General features: G+C 38.6%; 1 protein-coding gene across 13 annotated transcripts in view; it reads right to left on the minus strand.

Moving 5' to 3' along the window:
• The window catches only part of CEP170 (centrosomal protein 170), an 84,100-nt gene that overhangs the window by 27,910 nt on the left and 37,186 nt on the right, over positions 1 to 19,004 (minus strand). For 11 of the 13 annotated variants that reach the window (XM_064158651.1, XM_064158646.1, XM_064158644.1 and 8 more), the window contains 3 exons: positions 18,410 to 18,886; positions 14,836 to 15,482; positions 1,840 to 1,989 (listed from right to left, as the gene is read on the minus strand). In XM_064158651.1, the coding sequence (XP_064014721.1) occupies positions 1,840 to 1,989; positions 14,836 to 15,482; positions 18,410 to 18,886 (1,274 nt within the window). The remainder of the gene's footprint in view (positions 1 to 1,839; positions 1,990 to 14,835; positions 15,483 to 18,409; positions 18,887 to 19,004) is intronic. The other 2 variants (XM_064158652.1, XM_064158647.1) reach the window with 2 other exon arrangements.

A 19,004-nucleotide genomic window follows, 5' to 3' on the forward strand; every position in this document is an offset into this window, starting at 1 on the left:
GTAATAAGACTTGAAATATTAAAACCTTCTTTCAATAATTATCCTCATGATTGTTTTCTTATGCTGCTACAAAACATACTTCTAATTGTTTACTTTCTTATTCTACATGTATTATCCAATTTTTGCTGTTAACTTTCTTTGCTAAACTTGTTTCCAACTTCATCTGTCCTCAAGTCTTCTTATCCTAATGCTTGCTAAATTTACCTTGTTTACATCACTTTTCCTCCTTTTTTACCCCCTAATACCTTGTAAATTACCTTGCACTTATTTTGTAAACTGAGACTATGCCAACCAACTCATTCCTTTCCTAATACACAAAGACCTATTCAGCAAAGCATCGACGGAAACAAAAGTGCATCATTCTTTTAACGTCAACCTAAATCGGAGTGAGTTTTAGTATGCTGTTGCCAGGATTTTTAAACCTGCCCTGTGAGTGTAGATGATTTCCCTCTGAAGTAATCCTGTTATTTGAAAAATACAACACCTGGAAAGGTCAGCTATGTTCACAAAATTAATCATATAGTCTTCTTCTTCTTATGATATTATAGAAATAAAAAAAATAATACTTTCAATAATATAATAGAAAAAATTGATACAGCACAGGAGGCTGAATCATAAAACATTAGAGGTTGAAAGGGACCTCCAGCCGTCGAGTCCAACCCCCCCTGCCAAAGGCATGAAAAAGGAGAAAAGATTGTGGTTATAAATCCATGCACAGAAGCAAGGTGACAAAGTTGGTTAAATTCTTCCACCACATGCTCATGTTTTATGGCAATAATTTACTTGGAAGTAGCAACCTTAGAGAAACTAGTCAAAGAGATTAATCTAAATACACTATCATACTTAATATATTGAGACTGCACAGTAGCTAATATGAAACCACAATAAAGCACATCTTCTCTAGGAGAAACAAGAATCCTAGATACCAAATCCATTGTATTTGCATGGCAGGCACACAGTCATAATTTAAGCTCTTGATATATTCCAGAAAATTGGCTTCCTTATAAAGTTTGCTAATTTAGAAGATTATACTGCAGAAACAGCTTGCCAGGGCAAGCAGAATTAACGTGTCATGCTTTGTTATTGTTACCAGATTCATTCTACTACAGTGTGAGCCCATTCTGTTCCGAACACACTTCAAATTAGTGAATCCAGCACAACAATTTCTGAATGCCTCACAAGACTTCAGTATGCAATACGACTGACATCTACCTTGTGTGCTTATTCTGAGCCACATACAAAGAAGCAGCATTTTCCTTTGCCTCATCTTGCACCGATTCAATAATACTGCTTCTGAGTCAACTACCAAAGTGTGACTTCTCATGAGTAGTATGTCACATTGAACTCAAACTGTGAACATAAAACCCCAGAGTCCTCTGGCTTCAGGAAAAAAAAGGAAATTTAATGGCCACCATTTCTTTTTTTCTGCTGACTTTGTACTACACATTAAATGCTGAATTTTAATATAGCTACTTGCTTTGGGCTATAAAACATAATCAGTTTTTCCTCAGTTATGCTGCATAACTTCAAGAAGTGTATACTGTGCAAATGTTATGTTGCAAGTACCAAGTTACAAGAAAGCTCCTACTACATTTCCAATACATTAGTATTAGTGCACACAGAAATGTAGCAAAGCTTGAAACATCTTCACAATGTAACATGCCTGTCTTTGACAGAAGTTTTGATAATGCAGTAAAGTCCTAAGAAAAATAGAATATTCATAGATCTAAGATTTTTTTTCTAGGCAAGGTTGTGTTTGTTGTTTTACACTTACTGGTTACTTATTAGTGCTCTCTCTTATTGGAAGAAAAAAGATGACCATCAAAAATTAAATTCTACCTCTGTGTCAAGAAATCCAGTTGTACTCAGTGGTCTTTTTTCTTCCAGCACTATTGTAGTAGAATTTATAGCCCAATCTTTTACTAAATCTTTCTGGTTCTCGTTGATAACAGGCCTATTATAATCCTGGCTGTCATCCACTCCAAATACCTGAAAATGAAACAAACCATTACATACATTAACCCAATACCATCCTGACATGATGTTTGATGTTAATGGATAGATGGTGGCATGCTGAAGAGTGAGAGCATATAGTTTTGTTGCATTATGCTTATCTATCATCTTGATGAAATCTACAAATATCTACAGCAATTTAAAAAAAGAGCAGACATCTACAGCAACACTGAAAAAAAAAAATCAAAAACTGCTAGTTGGAATGGTCAAATATGAAGAAAAAATGACACTTTGATGAAAGAAACAAATGGTGAAGGCAAAATCATTACAAAAAGCATTTCACAGCCCAATTTCCCAAGTAAGGAAAAAAACCACCTAGAACCACCAAATTGTCAGGTTTTTGCAATTATCTAGTGGAAACAAGAAATAAATACTTGTATCTGCTACTGCTATGGAACTATTTCCCTAAAACAAAATCTCAGGTTTTAATTTGACAGGGACTTATCACATGTTAGAAGCCCACCAGGTCTCAAAAGCCACGTAACATAGGCTCATCTCATTCAAAATGTGACTTGCCATAGCTGTTCTAGTACTGTTTCCTACTGATGTTTCTATTAATCTGTTCTGCTTGTGATAGAATAATTTTCCCATGACATTTGAAAAAACAATCACACTTTCAGAGAAAAATACTAGAAAAATGTTATTATTGAGGAATTTAATTATAATAAAGACTTAAGCAGGAGAGGCAGGGTATTGTCTGTCAAAATTCTCATGAGGCATACACAGAATCATAGAATCAACCAGGTTGGAAGAGACCTCCAAGATCATCCAGGCCAACCTAGCACACAACCCTATCCTGTCATCTAGACCATGGCACTAAGTGCCTCATCCAGGCTTTGCTTGAACACCTCCAGGGATGGTGCCTCCACCACCTCCTTGGGCAGCCCATTCCAATGCCAATCACTCTCTCTGGGAAGAACTTCCTCCTAACATCCAGCCTAGACCTCCCCTGGCACAATTTGAGACTGTGTCCCCTTGTTCTGTTGCTGGTTGCCTGGCAGAAGAGATCAATCCCCACCTGGCTACAGCCTCCCTTCAGGTAGCTGTAGACAGCAATGAGGTCACCCCTGAGCCTCCTCTTCTCCAGGCTAAACAAGTAAGGAATATGAATTTATGCCACAATTTATGTATACTTCAAAGATACATTTTAGAAATCTAATTTATAAAATTTATAGATTTGTGTCTAAGAAATAAATTTTTATTTACTGCTGTGCTAAGCATCTGCACATAAAAAACCCTCATACACATTAACGCTGGAAAAACCACAGACATATTAAGTTTTGTCTTAGAGGAAAACAAAGAGAACAAAGGCATTACCTTCACCGATGTTATCCTCCTGTAAAAAATACTAGTAGTGCAAAAAATAGAGAAAGAAATACAGAATTATTTCCCCCCCTGTTTTCTAATTCAGTTTTGCACTGCAAACCTAGAGGCTTGGTTTACTCAAGTTCTGAGCAAGCTTAGTGTATCTGAAATGGATTCGCCACTAGGTGGCCACAAATCACAGGTTTTTAGCATCTGAGCCGCAGCTGAAGAGGGGAAAAAAACCCAAACACCCAAACAATCAGGCACTGTGCAATTTTAAATGCTCCCAAAGATGTTGCTACAGCATTTATACATTTTTAACTGAGGCAGCTTTTTCAAATGCATTGGATGGGTGTTTTTCTCTTGTGTGAAAAGTCTGCTTCTCACAGTTCTAAAATTCAGACAATGCTCCCCACTTTTCAATGAATACATCAATCTTGTCCAGCTACACTCATGCACAAGTTGCTTAAGTGCATTCATCAATATTTCTTTTATTTAAAAGAAACATGACATAACTTAAATTTCCACTTTAATCATAGTTTTGATTTGTGTTCTAGCTATTTCTGAAGATACAAACCAGCCATCACACACAGTCTCCTCTCTGAATATACTGCTATACTGCACTTTGTTCCTTCCACTTTGCACATCTTTTTCCAAATGAAATTCTGATTTTAATGTGAAAGCATTTGAAGAAAAGTAGGAATTTCATTTCCTCAGGACTACAAGATTAAATTGACGCCTGTAAAATTACTCTGTGTTATCACAGAATTGTTAGGGTTGGAAGTGACCTCAAGAATCATCTAGTTCAAACTCCACTGCCACTGGCAGAGACTCCTCACGCTAGATCAGGGTGCCCACAGTCCCATCTAGCCTGGTCTTAAAACCATTCAGGGATGGGGCTTTTACCACCTCCCTCAGCAATCTGTTATGGTGCCTCAGCACTCTCATGGTGAAGAACTTCATCCTCACATGTAGTCCAAATCAACCCTCCTCTGGCTTGCTCCATTCCCCCTAGTCCTATTACTATCTGACATCCAAAAAGTCCCTCACAGCTTTCTTGTAGGTGCCCTTCAGACACTGGGTACAATAAGGTCTCCTCAGAGCCTTTTCTCCTCCAAACTGAACAACCCCAACTCTCTCAGCCTGTCCTCATAAGATAGGTGCTCCAGCCCTCTGATCATCCTTGTAGCCCTTCTCTGAACACATTCCACCAAGTCCATATCTTTCTTATAATAGAGGTTCCAGAACTGGACACAGTACTCCAGGTACTCCATGAGAGTGGTGTAGAGCGGGAGAATCGCCTCCCTTGACCTGCTGGTCACACTATCTACTGCCACCTTATCTGGTAGCACATTCCTTTACTGTGTCAAATCCCTTTTATCACAAACAGTAGCACCTAAGTCTTCTTCCTTCAAGTCTTATCTTTTCTAATACTGAAGTCTTATTTAAGCAAATTTTGTTATTCTTCTTTTATGACTGAAATTACTGTAAAACCAAATGTGAGTATTTCCTATTTCTTTCTGTGAAAGGTAATATAAGATCCAAATAACCTCCTAGTGCTACTCTTAATGCTTCTTCTCTTCATACAGTGGGGATCTCATGGGCCAGAAAAGCAGGTATTAATAGTTTTTTAATAGTTTCATTTTTTATTTACATCTAACAGAGAAAGATATTTCCAAGCTAACAGCTTCCCATAAGCAACAATTCTGGAAACCTTAAAAAGTTTCCTCCTCTGTCCTTTTGTTTATTCTTTATGAAATGACATTTTAGCAGAAATAATAGATCATAACATCCTGAATGCTTTACATTTCATAAAATTAAAACCCAAAACACACACCTCCCCCTAGATATTAAATTTCATAGAATCCATGAAATCTGACAGACAAAATTCTAGGTAACTATAACGGTTGAGCTGGCAGAAACATTGTCTAAACTGTGGTGATGATGTTTAAAAATAATTACTGTTATGAAGCATAAAACAATTTCTGTTACAAATCAGCACATTCTGAATGGCAAGGGAACAACAACAAAGCTGTAGAAAGTCAAGCTCCGTGTATGAAATGTAGTCAATTTAAGTTTAATCCAACCAGGTGACTTTTTAAGCAAATGGATTAAGAGGTGATAATCAGACTGCACACAGTTTTGGTCTCTCCAATACATTAATTGTCAGACACTGTCTAATTGGAGGGAGCTGTGTGGGGGCCACCAAGATAGTCAGGGTTGAAGCATATTTCCTGTAGGGAGGAGTTTCAGGAAGCTGTATTTGATCATCTTTGGGGGTGTTTAACAGCAGCCCTCCAGTACCTATAGGAATATATCAAGACAACAGCCAGGCTCTACACAGTGGTGCATGGCCAGGGGACAATAAATGTGTAGACAGGATATAAAGCTTTTTCAGTCTAGGGACAGCCTACCATGGTTCTCTAGTCTCTGTCACTGTAGGGTGTTAAGACCCAAACTGATAAAGTTCAGGGCAACTTCTCTGACCTCAAAGCTGACCCTAGTTTGAAGTGGAAGTTGGACAAAAGACCTCCTAAGGTTCTCTCTAGCTTATGTGATCTTATTATCTATGATCATTGTTAATAAGGATCACAACTTTGCATCTGCTAGCTTAAAGAGTCAATCTTGAGAAAAGCCAATGGAAAAGCCACAATTTCTCCATTGCAGAACTGCTAACACTATGGCTGACATACAATGAAGTCTCCAGAATCAGCAAGGAAAAAGGGAGCTCCTCACACACTCTTTCCACTTTCAAAGCAATAAATGGTAAGCTCTCCAAAGATACCCCTGTGGTAAGCCATTTATACTCTGTGATTCCATCAGTAAAACAAAGGGACAAAACAACAGGCTAAAAATGTATCAAGTCCCAAAGCATGTTGCTATTACTTATTGGAGTGCAAGCTCAGCTTGAGAGGTACAGACGTGAAGTACAAAAAAACTGATGGCAAAAAAATGGCACTTTGATGTGGATACTGATAAACTCCATCACTTTATCTCAGTAAGTGTTTTTCCAGTATTGTAAATCAGAATAACTTTATCTACAAAAATCAGTAATATAAAAAATACTCTATCACAGCACACAGTAAATTGGTTGTTACTCATCAGAAAGAAAAGACAAAAGGCAAACATTTTCTTCCCACTTTTGAGTAAGCGTGGTAAGTCAGAACACAAGGCCTAAGTTCACTTTGTGTTTAACCAATGCATAAACTGTGCTTAACTGTGCTGCTTTTAACACTTGGTTCTTATTCTTGGCAGTTATCCTAGCCACCCCAGGCAAACAGACTGTGATCTCTGCAGGGTGTATCTCATGAGTAGCTATGGATTTTCACGGATATATACTATATATTGAAGATAAGGAATCAGATGCAAGACTCTCTTGTATAAAAAAAGCTACATAAGCAAATGAAAAGCATCAACAGGTCAGTCTAATAACTTCATCTTACCAGATGACAGCTACATATTTACATACTTAAATATTTTGTACCTGTTTTCTACAGCAAATAATTCATTTTCTGTAAAATTCCAAATTCAGAAAGAAATGGTATGTTTAGAAATTGTAAGCATCCTCTTCACAAAAGAAAAAAAAGACTAGAAAAAGCTTCTGAACTCTTGACAGAAGTTATAGGCTCAGAAAATTAGATAGGCTTCAACTGTTCTATTGTTTTTTCAGCACTGCATTCATAAAACACACTCATTTTGCAACAAAGACACTCTGAGGGGCTAAAAGGCATTCCTTCTAACAAAAACTGTTGAAGTAATGGTAAAAGCAACTGAATTTAGAGGGTATGAAAAGATAGAAAACCTGGAAGAAGTTTTCAGAAAGTAGATTTTTCTGTCTTGGTTTCTTAGTCAGTGAAATACGCTGAGATTTCCTCCTCCCACCCCTCCCCTTAACTTACTTCCTCCCCAGTGACACTTTTCAGCTAGTTTGGCATTTATAACACTGCAAAAACGTGCCACAAAGGAGTTCTGTAACGTGTAAGTTAACAAGAGGAGTTACACACTACAACTACGTGTTGTAGTGAAAAAAACATTTCCTCTCCCTACTCCATTTGCACTATAAATGTTAAGTTTTGGGATGAATATAGTTTTAGTGAAAGAGTCTAATAAAGTTTAAGGACCTGAAAAAAACTTTTGGATTTGGCATATAGCTCCATGTTTCAAAAACCAACCCCTGTGGTGCACTGCACACTATTTACAAATGATAGAAAACACCTGAACTGGTTTGTACTTCTCATAGAACTAAACCTATATTCAATTTTAATAGTGAAACAAAATACCTACTTAGGATTTTATGACTCTTACTTACAAAATATTTAGCATAACACTGATCTTAAAGTTGGCAGTTAATAATTCTTACTTTAACAGTTCTTTTATGCTTAGTACAATGTTTCATGCTATCTGTAAGACGACTGATAAAACTCTAAGGTTTTCAAGAGGGAAGATGAGATCTAGTAAACAAGCTTTATGAACACTTCATGCAGTCACAATGAAAAAATCATTCAGAAGTACACAGTCCTTGAAGAACATGCTAGCCAATAACACAATATAGAACCATAGAATCAACCAGTTTGGAAGAGACCTCCAAGGTCATCCAGTTCAACCTAGCACCCAGCCCTAGCCAGTCAACTAGACCATGGCACTAAGTGCCTCATCCAGGCTTTTCTTCAACACCTCCAGGGATGGCGACTCCACCACCTCCCTGGGCAGCCCATTCCAATGCCAATCACTCTCTCTGGCAAGAACTTCTTCCTAACATCCAAGCCTAGACTTCCCCTGGCACAACTTGAGACTGTGTCCCCTTGTTCTGTTGCTGGTTGCCTGGGAGAAGAGACCAACCCCCACCTGGCTACAACCTCCCTTCAGGTAGTTGTAGACAGCAATGAGGTCACCCCTAAGCCTCCTCTTCTCCAGGCTGCACACCCCCAGCTCCCTCAGACTCTCCTCATAGGGTTTGTGTTCCAGGCCCCTCACCAGCTTTGTTGCCCTTCTCTGGACACATTCCAGCACCTCAACATCTCTCTTGAATTGAGAAGCCCAGAACTGGACACAGCACTCAAGGTGTGGCCTGAGCAGTGCTGAGTACAGGGGCAAGAATAACCTCCCTTGTCCTACTGGCCACACTGTTCCTGATACAGGCCAGGATGCCATTGGCTCTCTTGGCCACCTGGGCACACTGCTGCCTCATCTTCAGCCTACTATCTACCAGTACCCCCAGGTCCCTTTTATGAAGAGAGTAAAAAGAGCAGAAAGATTTCACTTTGTTACTGCCTTTCAGATTAGATTCCCATTCATATATATATTATAAAAAAAAAAGAGGAGAAAGTCAAAGCAAACTGAAATTTCAGTATTGTGGGCAGAAATATGCAGAAAATGGAAATGGAAAATTTGCTGTCTGTACTAACGCCAGCACAGCTTTCCCTCCAAAACTGTTAACTCCAAATTTCCAAGAAGGAGAAGAGAATCTCTCTCAAGATCATGTCAACAGAATAATTTATGTACACTTTTTTGATAGCAGATAATCAAATAAAATTAAAGGCAATAACATCCACATTAATAACAAATCACTACTGCTGTGGCATATCTACCAATATAAACAGAGACTTGAAAACAGCATCCTTTACCAATTTAAGACAAAAGATCTGAACTACAAACTTCAGCTTGTGAATAAAGAAAACTTTAAGCCCAGCATTTCCATATGTATATGAGCTGCTGCACCCTTCCCTGGCTTAGCTCTGCTGATGAGAAGTGAAACAGAGCCTTTGCTCTGTTTCTTCTGTTCTCACACATACATAGCGACATTTAACTCTGCTGTAGAATCACAGAACAGATTGGGTTTGAAGGGACCCTCAAAGGCCACCTTGTTCAACCCCCCAGCTGCAAGCAAGGACATCTTTAGCTCAAGTTGCTCAGGGCCACATCAAGTTTGACCTTGAATGTCTCCAGGGATGAGGTCTCCACCACATCTCTGGGCAACCTGTTTTAGCACCCCCATTGTAATGAATTTCTTCCTTATGTCTAACCTAAATCCACTCTTCACTAGTTGAAAATCACTGCCTCCTCATCCTACTGTTAGATGCCCTTTCTAACAGTTCCTCTCCAGCTTTCTTGTAGGTCCCCTTCAGATACTGAAATGCTGCTATGTGGTCTCCCTGAAGCCTTCTATTTTCCAGGACACACAAACCAAACCTTCTCAGCTTGTGTTCATAGTAGAGGCGCTCTGATGATCTTCATGGCCTTCCTCTGGCCATGTCCTTGTCCTTTCTGTTTTGAGGAATCCAGAAGGTGACAGTACTCCAGATGAGGTCTGAGCAGAGTAGAGTGGCACAATCACCTTTCTCAGCCTGCTGGCCACGCTTCTTCTGATGTAGCTCAGGATAGTTTGCCTTCTGGGCTGCAAGTGCACACTGCTGGCTCATGTCCAGCTTCTCATCCACCAGCAACTCAACTCCTTTTCTGCAGGGCTGCTCTTAAACTCATCATCCCCCAGCCTGTATTGGTACTGAGGATTGCCCTGCCCCAGGACCATGCACTTAGCTTTATTGAATTTCATGAGGTTCTCCTGAGCCCACCTCTCCAGTCTGTCTAGGTCCCTCTGGATGGCATCCTGTCCCTCAGTCATGTCAACAGAACCAGTCACCTTGGCATCACCAGCATACCTGCTGAGGGTGCAGTCAGTCGTGCTGTCTGTATCACTGATGAGGATACTGATCAGCACTGGTCCCAATACAGACCTCTGAGGGTCACCACCTGTCACCTGTCTCCATCTGGACATCAAGCAGTTGACCACTACACTTTGTATGTAACATTCCAGCCAATTCCCTATCTACTGAACAGTCCACACATCAAATCCATTTCTCTCCAGTTTACAGAGAAGGATGTTGTGGAGGACTGTGTTAAAGGCTTTACAAAGGTCCAGATAGATGACATGTTGGTTTTCTCTTGTCCACTGATGTAGTCACACCACTGTAGAAAGTCACTAGGTTAGTGAGGCAGGACTGGCACCTGGTGAAGGACTGCTGGCTCTCTCAAATCACCTCCTGCCCTCCATGTGCCTTGCCATAGCTTCAAGGAGGAACTGTTCCTGGGCACAGCAGTGAGACTGACACTTTGGCAATCTCCAGGGTCCTCTTCTATACCCTTATTAAAAATGGGTGTCACGTTTCTTCTGGTCACCAGGTACCTCACTTGACTGCCAGGACTTTTCAAGTATCACAGACAGCAGCTTTGCAACTACATCAGCTAATTCCTTCAGGACTCTGCAATGCATCTCATTGGGCACCAGATTTATTTATATTCAGGTTCCCCAGGTGGCCCCAAGCCTTAGTGGGAGGGAATTGACCCACCTTGTCCTCACCTGGCTGTCCATCAATTTGGGAGAGGGGAGCAGTGAGGTTGACAGTTATTAAGTATATAGTAAGTTCTAGAAAGTATTTCCATCCAGTAATATGCTGAAATAAAACTGGCTGAAGAATAACAACTAAAAACCCCTGCATGAAACACAGGATTCTCTCCAAGAAAACTGAGGAGCATGCAAACAACTGAGAGGCCTTTTTAAAAAATGCAGTAGCTTCAAAATGTTTCATATTCCAAACACATCCAAAATTATTTGCACACTAATTTATTAAAATATATTACTGGTAGTAGCTTGCTTTATTGAAAAAAGGGAACTTCATTAGCCTGATAATTTCCAGTCTTTTTATATCAAGAAAAAGAAAGACAAACTATAGAAACATCATTTTGAATTCTTTCACCCACTGATAGACTTACCTAGGAATATATTTTTTAACCTGATATGACTACTAAAACCAATTTCCTTCTAATATAGGAGATTTGCTTTACTTAAGGAATGTAAAATAGAAAGGTAGAGAGCTACATGTTAGGGTGGGACAGCTAGAAATAGAAAATTAGAGAGAAAATGTTAGGGTAGGATGGCTAGAAACAGAAAATTAGAGAGCTACATGTTAGGGTGGGACAGCTGGATGTGATGAAAAAATCCTACTGCCTTTCTTCTTCACACATGGCTGAGATTGCTCTCAGTGCTAATTTTAATACGACCTCTACAAGTAGTAATAGCATCTATTATTTTCTTTCACTCTTTCTTATATATTATTAATATTTTTATTTTCTAAATCTGTTTGCCTACTAAATTCAAACTTTTCTATGCATTTAAGTGACATGTGAAAACCTAGATGCAGAAATATCATCAGGTAGAGAGAGGGCTTTTAGGAAGTGAGGTTTATCGCTCCTTTTGAAGTGCTCTCTATTTATAAAGATCATTATGACACAGCTATACATTTATAATGTAGAGAAAAACTTTAAAAGCCACAGAAGTTTGTGAGAAGCAGCACCAACCCTGATATGACTATATACTTAGTAAAATAATGATGACAGAGGACAATATGGAAACTAACATTAGAATAAAAATGCAATTGAACTAGTGATAGAAGTGTGCTAGTTTGAAGCTAGCTAGAGAGAAGAACTACAGAACAGGCTGTGGAAGGAAAACAATGGTGATGTCTACTTCACTTACAGGCTTGCTGAAATGGATAAAAATAAGAACCAAAACATAGATAGGCACTTCTGCTGCTGGCAAGCTTGTGGCTGCATCTCTCTTCTAACCTCAACCTCCACTTCTTTAATTAATCCACTTTGCTTCCTAGCCCCCTGGCCAAACCTCCATTCTTCCTTGGGACTGGGGTAAGGTTGAGAGGGGTAGGGGGAAGGTGAAGGGGTGGTTGAGAGCCCCTCCTGGGGACTCAGGTTTCTGGGAGGGCTGTTGTGTTTCTGTATTACCTTTTATCTTGTATATTTCCGTATATAACTGTATATATTGTAAATAATCTGCAAATAATAAGCTTCATTCCATTTCTAGAGCAGGCTGAGTCTAGTCTGGGTGATTTCCAAAGTGTGTGGGGGGGGTGGGGAACACCCAAACCATCACAGGCAAGTATACAACATATATTCATAACAACAATACTAGAAGTATTCATTCAGTCTCTGCATATAAAAAAAAAATCAACAGGATCTGAAAAGAAGCAATGTCAAGTTACTATAAAAATGAGTACAAAGTCTTAGAAGGTTTGTTTTGGAGGAAATGTCAATAATACAAGACAGAGTTTGTACGCACATGTTTGTGTTACTTGTGAAAAGCACCCCTGGATCCTACTTAAACACATGGATATTGTGGCGACAGCATTCTCACCAGGTGACTGAGAAGCAAAGGCACCTACAGTGGGCAAGAGCTGAAGACAGCAACTGTTGCCCCCAGTATCTCTACAATTGCAACTCTGAAAACTCTTTCCATTCAAAAATATCATGAAGCAAAGTCTCCTTAACTAAAAACAAACAAAAAATCTGCTAAGCCATACCTATTCCCACACAATTGAAGTTTACTGGTTTGATATTTGTCCTGGACACATAGATCTATATATAGTGCAGTTAAAAAGAGAAATAACTAGGAAATCTTACAATGATTGCCTCTCTGTCTAGTAACACTGCCTCAGATGGCCCACAATCTACACAAAATTGCTGCTTGTTTGGATTTTTATTGTTTTTGTTTAATTGTTAACATCTATTTTTTTAGTTACTCTTGCAGACTTCTGTTTGATTCTAAAAGACAAAATACACCAATTCTAAACATAAGTGACCTGTTCAAAGCTGCCCACAAAGCAGATCATAGAATCAACCAGGTTGGAAGAGACCTCCAAGATCAACCAGTCCAATCTATCACCTAGCCCTATACTAACTTCCTCTTCCTGTATCTTTAACATTTATGAATAAAACTCAAATAACAGCATAGAAGAAACCATTATTCTTATTCATGAATCTTGTTAAATATTAGACAGTATTAAGAGTCTTAAGAAGTAACAAATTTTCTATTTTCAAGTGTTTTTTTTTCCTGGTTCCCAAAGAAAGCCTGATGTATAATTATACTTCAATAACAACAGGACTAATACATGTTCTGATGCTGCTTAATTAAAAATTTGTAACTTAAGAATTCAAAGTAGATGCCTGTAGTCGTGTCAAAGCAATGGTGTTCTTCAATAGTCACTTGCTTCATTTGGAATACTAGCCAGGTGGGGGTTGGTCACTTCTCCCAGGCAACCAGCAACAGAACAAGGGGACACAGTCTCAAGTTGTGCCAGGAAAGTCTAGGCTGGATGTTAGGAGGAAGCTGTTGGCAGGGAGAGTGATTGGCATTGGAATGGGCTGCCCAGGGAGGTGGTGGAGGCACTGTCCCTGGAGGTGTTCAAGCAAAGACTGGATGAGACACTTAGTGCCATGGTCTGGTTGACTGGCTAGGGCTGGGTGCTAGGTTGGACTGAATGATCTTGGAGGTCTCTTCCAACCTGGTTGATTCTATGAATGCTTTTAGTACTCAGATTTTTTTGAATAGTGACTCAAAGCCAAGTCTTTTCCAGAATCCATAGAATGCTAAATCATTATGATGCTTATAATGAAGACAGTTCTCTTCATTCTAATCCTCCCTGCATTGATGCTCCATAATCACTTTCTTAAACATAAAACCAGCTGTAATAAAGATTTCCTATTTCCCTACTGTATCACCATTTTTCTATAAAATGAAGCTAGACTGTCTTTCTAAAAACTATTTTTCAACACTTAGCCAAAATTAATTCTAAATTCTGAAAAAGTTTTAGATACAGAGTTATTTAAGGATTGATTTTGTATAACAAAGTGATGGATTTCCTGTCAAATTGGTCACAGAACTCCCTAGAACTGGATATTAGCATTCTATAACAATGTCTTGTTTAGAAAAGCAGAACAGGAAATAAAAGTCTTGAAGATTCAGTTAAGCCAACTGCTTCCCCCACCCTCAGCCTCCTGTTGAACACCAAGAATTATCTGTAGTTCTTTAACTGCAAATATGATTTCTGTTGTTATATTGTTGCCAAGAAGCAAATTACTTGGTCAGGGTAAGATTCTTAGACCTAGTGAAACATATACCTATGTTCACACTGGGAAAATAACATTGCTCTCACATAAGCATTCTTGGAATATTAAAGGATTCTTCTATCTACTGTTTTTAATAGACACTGATATTGAAATTACTGTTACTGAATATATTTTTTTTGTAAGTATAGAGAACATTTATAATCTGTTTCTATATGAAAATTCAGATGGAACCAACTTATATACTGAAAAAATATATAGACAACAGGATTTTAAAGAACAGGTGAATATTTCCACAGGCACATTTGGAGTTAAATCTAACAATTCTCACAAAAATACTAGTTAAGTGAATTACCCAGTGTAATTACCTAGTATTCTTGCAGTACTTGCCTCTTGTGAAAACACACTGAAACTACTGAACTAAAAGAACAGTTGTATCAAATAGGAACAAGTTTTAGCCAAATGTCTGCTGCTGCTTTTATGATATTCCCACTGTTATAGACTGGGTTACTGTGGCAGTTTCATCAGTAACATGTGTAAGCAGTAAACTGTTTGCCCACATCACATACTACTATTCATCAGTAGGCATTCTAAGTTTCTTACCTTGTCAATCATTTTACGGGCTTCCATTTCTTCAGAATTGGGATTTTCCAACTCAATAGTGTAAGTACCTTTGTCACTCTGGTCATCTTCATTGTCCTTTTCAGTAGTAGAAGAAATATGTTGGCTTTTCAACTTTTTGTCCATCTCCTGGTTTTGACTAGGCCTATGGCCAAGGCTTCCTGAACTCCTTAACAATGCAGCTTGTAAGACAGGTAAAGCAGCAGAGGGTTCTTCTGACTTTTGCTTTAGAAGCTTTGCATTGACACCATGTACTGCTCTGTGATGGGATGAGCTGGCCGGCACAGATGAAGGGGCTGCTTTCTCTCCTGATGCAGGTTTAGCTCTTTCGGCTCGCACGTGAGGTGCTGGAGCTGGAGATTCTGCGCACAGAGCTGCTACGTTCTGAGAGAAAGAGTAAGAACGTCTCTTTCGAGGATGGTCTTCGTCAAAAAATTCAATCATGAAGGCAGTCTGACTCAAACCAGCCTGCTCTTGTTGCTTTTCTGTCAAATGGACTTTCTGGTGTGACTTTTTCAGCTCTGTATGATGATGTCTCAAGTGCTCTTCAAGTGCTGCCCGCTTAGCGTAATGCCGGTGTGCACCAGCGTTTTCTGAATCACTCTGCGTACCATCATCATGCTTATTTCCTGTAAGCAAAGAAACACATAGAGCACCATGAAACAACACTGAAAAACTCAACTCAAACACATACAAAAGAAATAGACAAATTTAGAAAGAAATAACTTCAAGTTGGTTTTCTGTTTAGATCCCAACAGCTTTCAGTACCTGGGCTCTGCAAATTTCATACAGCTCCTGGTAACACAAATCAATTTTCTGTGAGTCAATAAAACATTGTGTAAGTTGATCAGTAACAGCAGTGGATTTGAATTACCCTTTTCACCAATATCCTTATCTGTGAATTCCTATCAGAAACTTCAATCAGCCAGTATTTTACCAGCAGTACTAGAGTATGTTTCTGATTTACATGAGTCCTGTAACACAGCTAGCCAATTACAAATGATTACTGAAACATTCTAGGCAGGTTAGAGAGGGAAAAAGAAAACCCTAAGTAGTCCTTCTGGTAACTGAAAATACCCACTGAGAACCACAGTTCATATTGTTGGACTCCTCACATTTACAAGAGCTTATAATGAAAAATCTCTACTGAGAACTGAAATTAATTCTTTATTACTCTTTCCAAGAAGTACATTTTTTTCCATCACTCACTCCTCTTAGTATTTGATGTATGCATGTAAAATGGTTGTTATTACTTATTCCACAAACTACTTAGAGATCTATGAATAAAAAATATGTATTTAATAAATCATATATATGCCTATAAAGAGGCTCTGTCACAACTGAAAATGCATGGGAAGGCTGGATATCACAGAATTACAGAACTGCCTAGACTGGAAAATATCTTTAAGATCAAGTCCAATCATTAACCTAACACTGACAAGTCCTTGACTAAACTATATCTCTAAGCACTACACCTACATGACTCTTAACTACCACCAGGGACTACCCTGCTGCCACAGGCAAGTCGTTCCAATGCCCGATAACCCTTCTGGTAAAGGAATTCTTCCTAATATACAATCTAAACTTCTCTGGGCACAACTGCAGGCCATTTCCCCTTGTCCTATCCATTGTTACTTGGTTTAACAGACCAATCCCCACCTCCCTAAACCTCTTTCAGTTAGTTGAAGAGAGATGTCTCCCCTGAGCCTTGTTTTCTCTAGGCTAAGCAACCTCAGTTTTCTCTACTGCTCATCATAAGACATGCTCTAAGCCCTACTCACATTTAACACAGAGCAATTTCACATGCAATGAAAGTGTCTATGCTTTTATCTCAGCTCCTGGGAAAGAAGAGTTTTATCTTCTTTGAACTCTTCTGGATCAAGACTTACTCACGTAAGCACAGAATGTACAACTTACTTTTTTATTCTCAAGATGACAGCTTTCTGTATGTTTTCTCTCTTATATAGTTAGGATATGCAGTTACTATCCAGGTCAATAGTAAGTGCATACTAGGAAAGCTTACTTATCAGTCTAATAGTACTGAATACACAGCTGAAATGCTGACTTACATTCCTGTTTACTACTTCTTTGTGCAATGCCTCAGAAAATGTTTTGATGGTTGATATACTTCTAAATAATAAAAAATACCAACATCACAATGAGAGGCACAGAATTTATTTTTAGCAGTGTGACATAAGAAAAAGCTGAGAAAACCCCAAAATTATGATTTTTTTTTCAATTAAAATTTCAAAGTAGCTATGTGCATTCTCCATTTTTATGATTTGAAAAAGTACAAGTAACAATGAAGAATATAAACAGATCACAGAAGACTACAACAGTCAGATACTCAGATATTTATTATGGCCATGTACACAAAATTACTTGCACCTCTTTCAGATGAAAAATTGTCAGAGTGAGTTTCTGCCAGAAAAAGTTCTTCCTATTTATTAATGTGATACTGCTAATATTATAAAGGAAGTTGAGGAATAGATCACAGTATCATGAAGACCAAAGAATCCTCTTTCATGCACCCTACAAGAAATATTTTACTATCATCTTCATGTTACCACGCTGAAATAATAGTTTTTAAAGTTTTAGGTTTTTGCTTAATTTAGAAGAGTCAGCCTTAAAGTTGACTTCTCATCAGTAAGACAAAGCATGTTGTACTCAGTTCCAGCTGGTTTAAGAGCTGGACATGATAAAGTTGCAGAATCAAGGAAAATGGGAACTGCAGGCTTAGCTTGCTGAAATTAAAAACAGAAAATGAGAAACTTGAGAAAGTTCTCCAGAAGTTTGCAAAGTCTGAATGGCACTGAAATCTTCATCTGATCATCACAACCATTTTCTTCTCTACTCTTCTAAGTAGGTTACGAAATGAAAGTTCACTTATCAGGCTTAACCTGGTTATTTGAAGTGTCATTATCAGCAGTAAATGAATGTGTATAATCACCTGGAACTCCACTCAGTAGCAGTATTCCTGTAGACACAACACTCTGCAAGCTTAGTGAAAAAATTGAAGCTCTTTGCCTGTTTTAGATTCCTGACTCACAAATGATCAATTTAAGTCAAATATCTCTATGATGTAGTCTTTGCTACGAATTATTTTTTAGAGCATATGAATATTCACAGAACATAATGTATTGGAAGAGTTGCTAGAACCATAAAATGAACTTCAGAGCTTTGTTTCTAGAAGGCAATATAGTTGTTGGGTTTTGTTTTTTTGAAGTCACGCATGGGGGAAAAAGAAATATGTAAAATTTACCCAGTGTTTGGCTTTTAACCTTTTCCAAGATCAATGTTCTAAATAGCTGATGTTTTCAGCTGTGCTAGAATATCTCCAATTAGAATACTTATTATAAGATGATTAACAACTTATTTTCCTAACTTCTTTCTGAGACTTAATACTGCAATCAAATTTCCCAGCACAGATCCTTATCCACAGTGAAGTATCTGTGATTTCAGCTGAAGACCACAAGAGCTCAGGCATCCACTTACTGGATACTGGTAAGGAATTGTTTCTTTCAGAAATAAGCATAGCTGGAATTATTCACTTTACCTTTCAGTCTCTTCAAGTACACCGGAACATCACTCTTAATACTTTTGGAATCCTCCTCTGTTGGTTCCCATATCATTCTAGGAGGATTGTTCTGTGCTAGCCAATCTGCTACTTTGCTCTCTGCAGCCATCATCACTGTTTGAAGCCCAGGCAGGTCTTGACCACTGGAGGAAGAAGGCTTTTTTGACTTGTGACGCTGCTCTGATGTGAATTTTGTCACGTGATCTTTGATGGTTACTTTGCCTGGAGTGTTGTCATCAAATTCAATGGTAAAGGAAGCATGCCCTGCACCTGCTGCATGGGAGCTTTGGGTGTCTTTTGTTGGAATTTCATGAATGGTGCTCTCTGCTACCTGTGAAGGTTGCTGGAATTCTTTTGTAGGAATCTCAAAATAACTTGGCTCCCTACAGAAAGGATAAAGTTCTTCACTTGCAGCCGCAGATTGCTCCTCAGCTTGCTTGGCATCTGTGCCGCATCCTATTAAGAAAAATAAAGAATAGATTTCACAATACTTGGGAACTTCAGGTTCTTCAAGAAGCTTCCAAACTCCTGCAAAATCCACTTGAGTAATTTCTGGAATGAAGAGTAAGATTAT

This window comes from Pogoniulus pusillus, chromosome 18 (assembly GCF_015220805.1).
Source record: "Pogoniulus pusillus isolate bPogPus1 chromosome 18, bPogPus1.pri, whole genome shotgun sequence".
In the NCBI taxonomy this organism is placed as follows: domain Eukaryota; kingdom Metazoa; phylum Chordata; class Aves; order Piciformes; family Lybiidae; genus Pogoniulus; species Pogoniulus pusillus.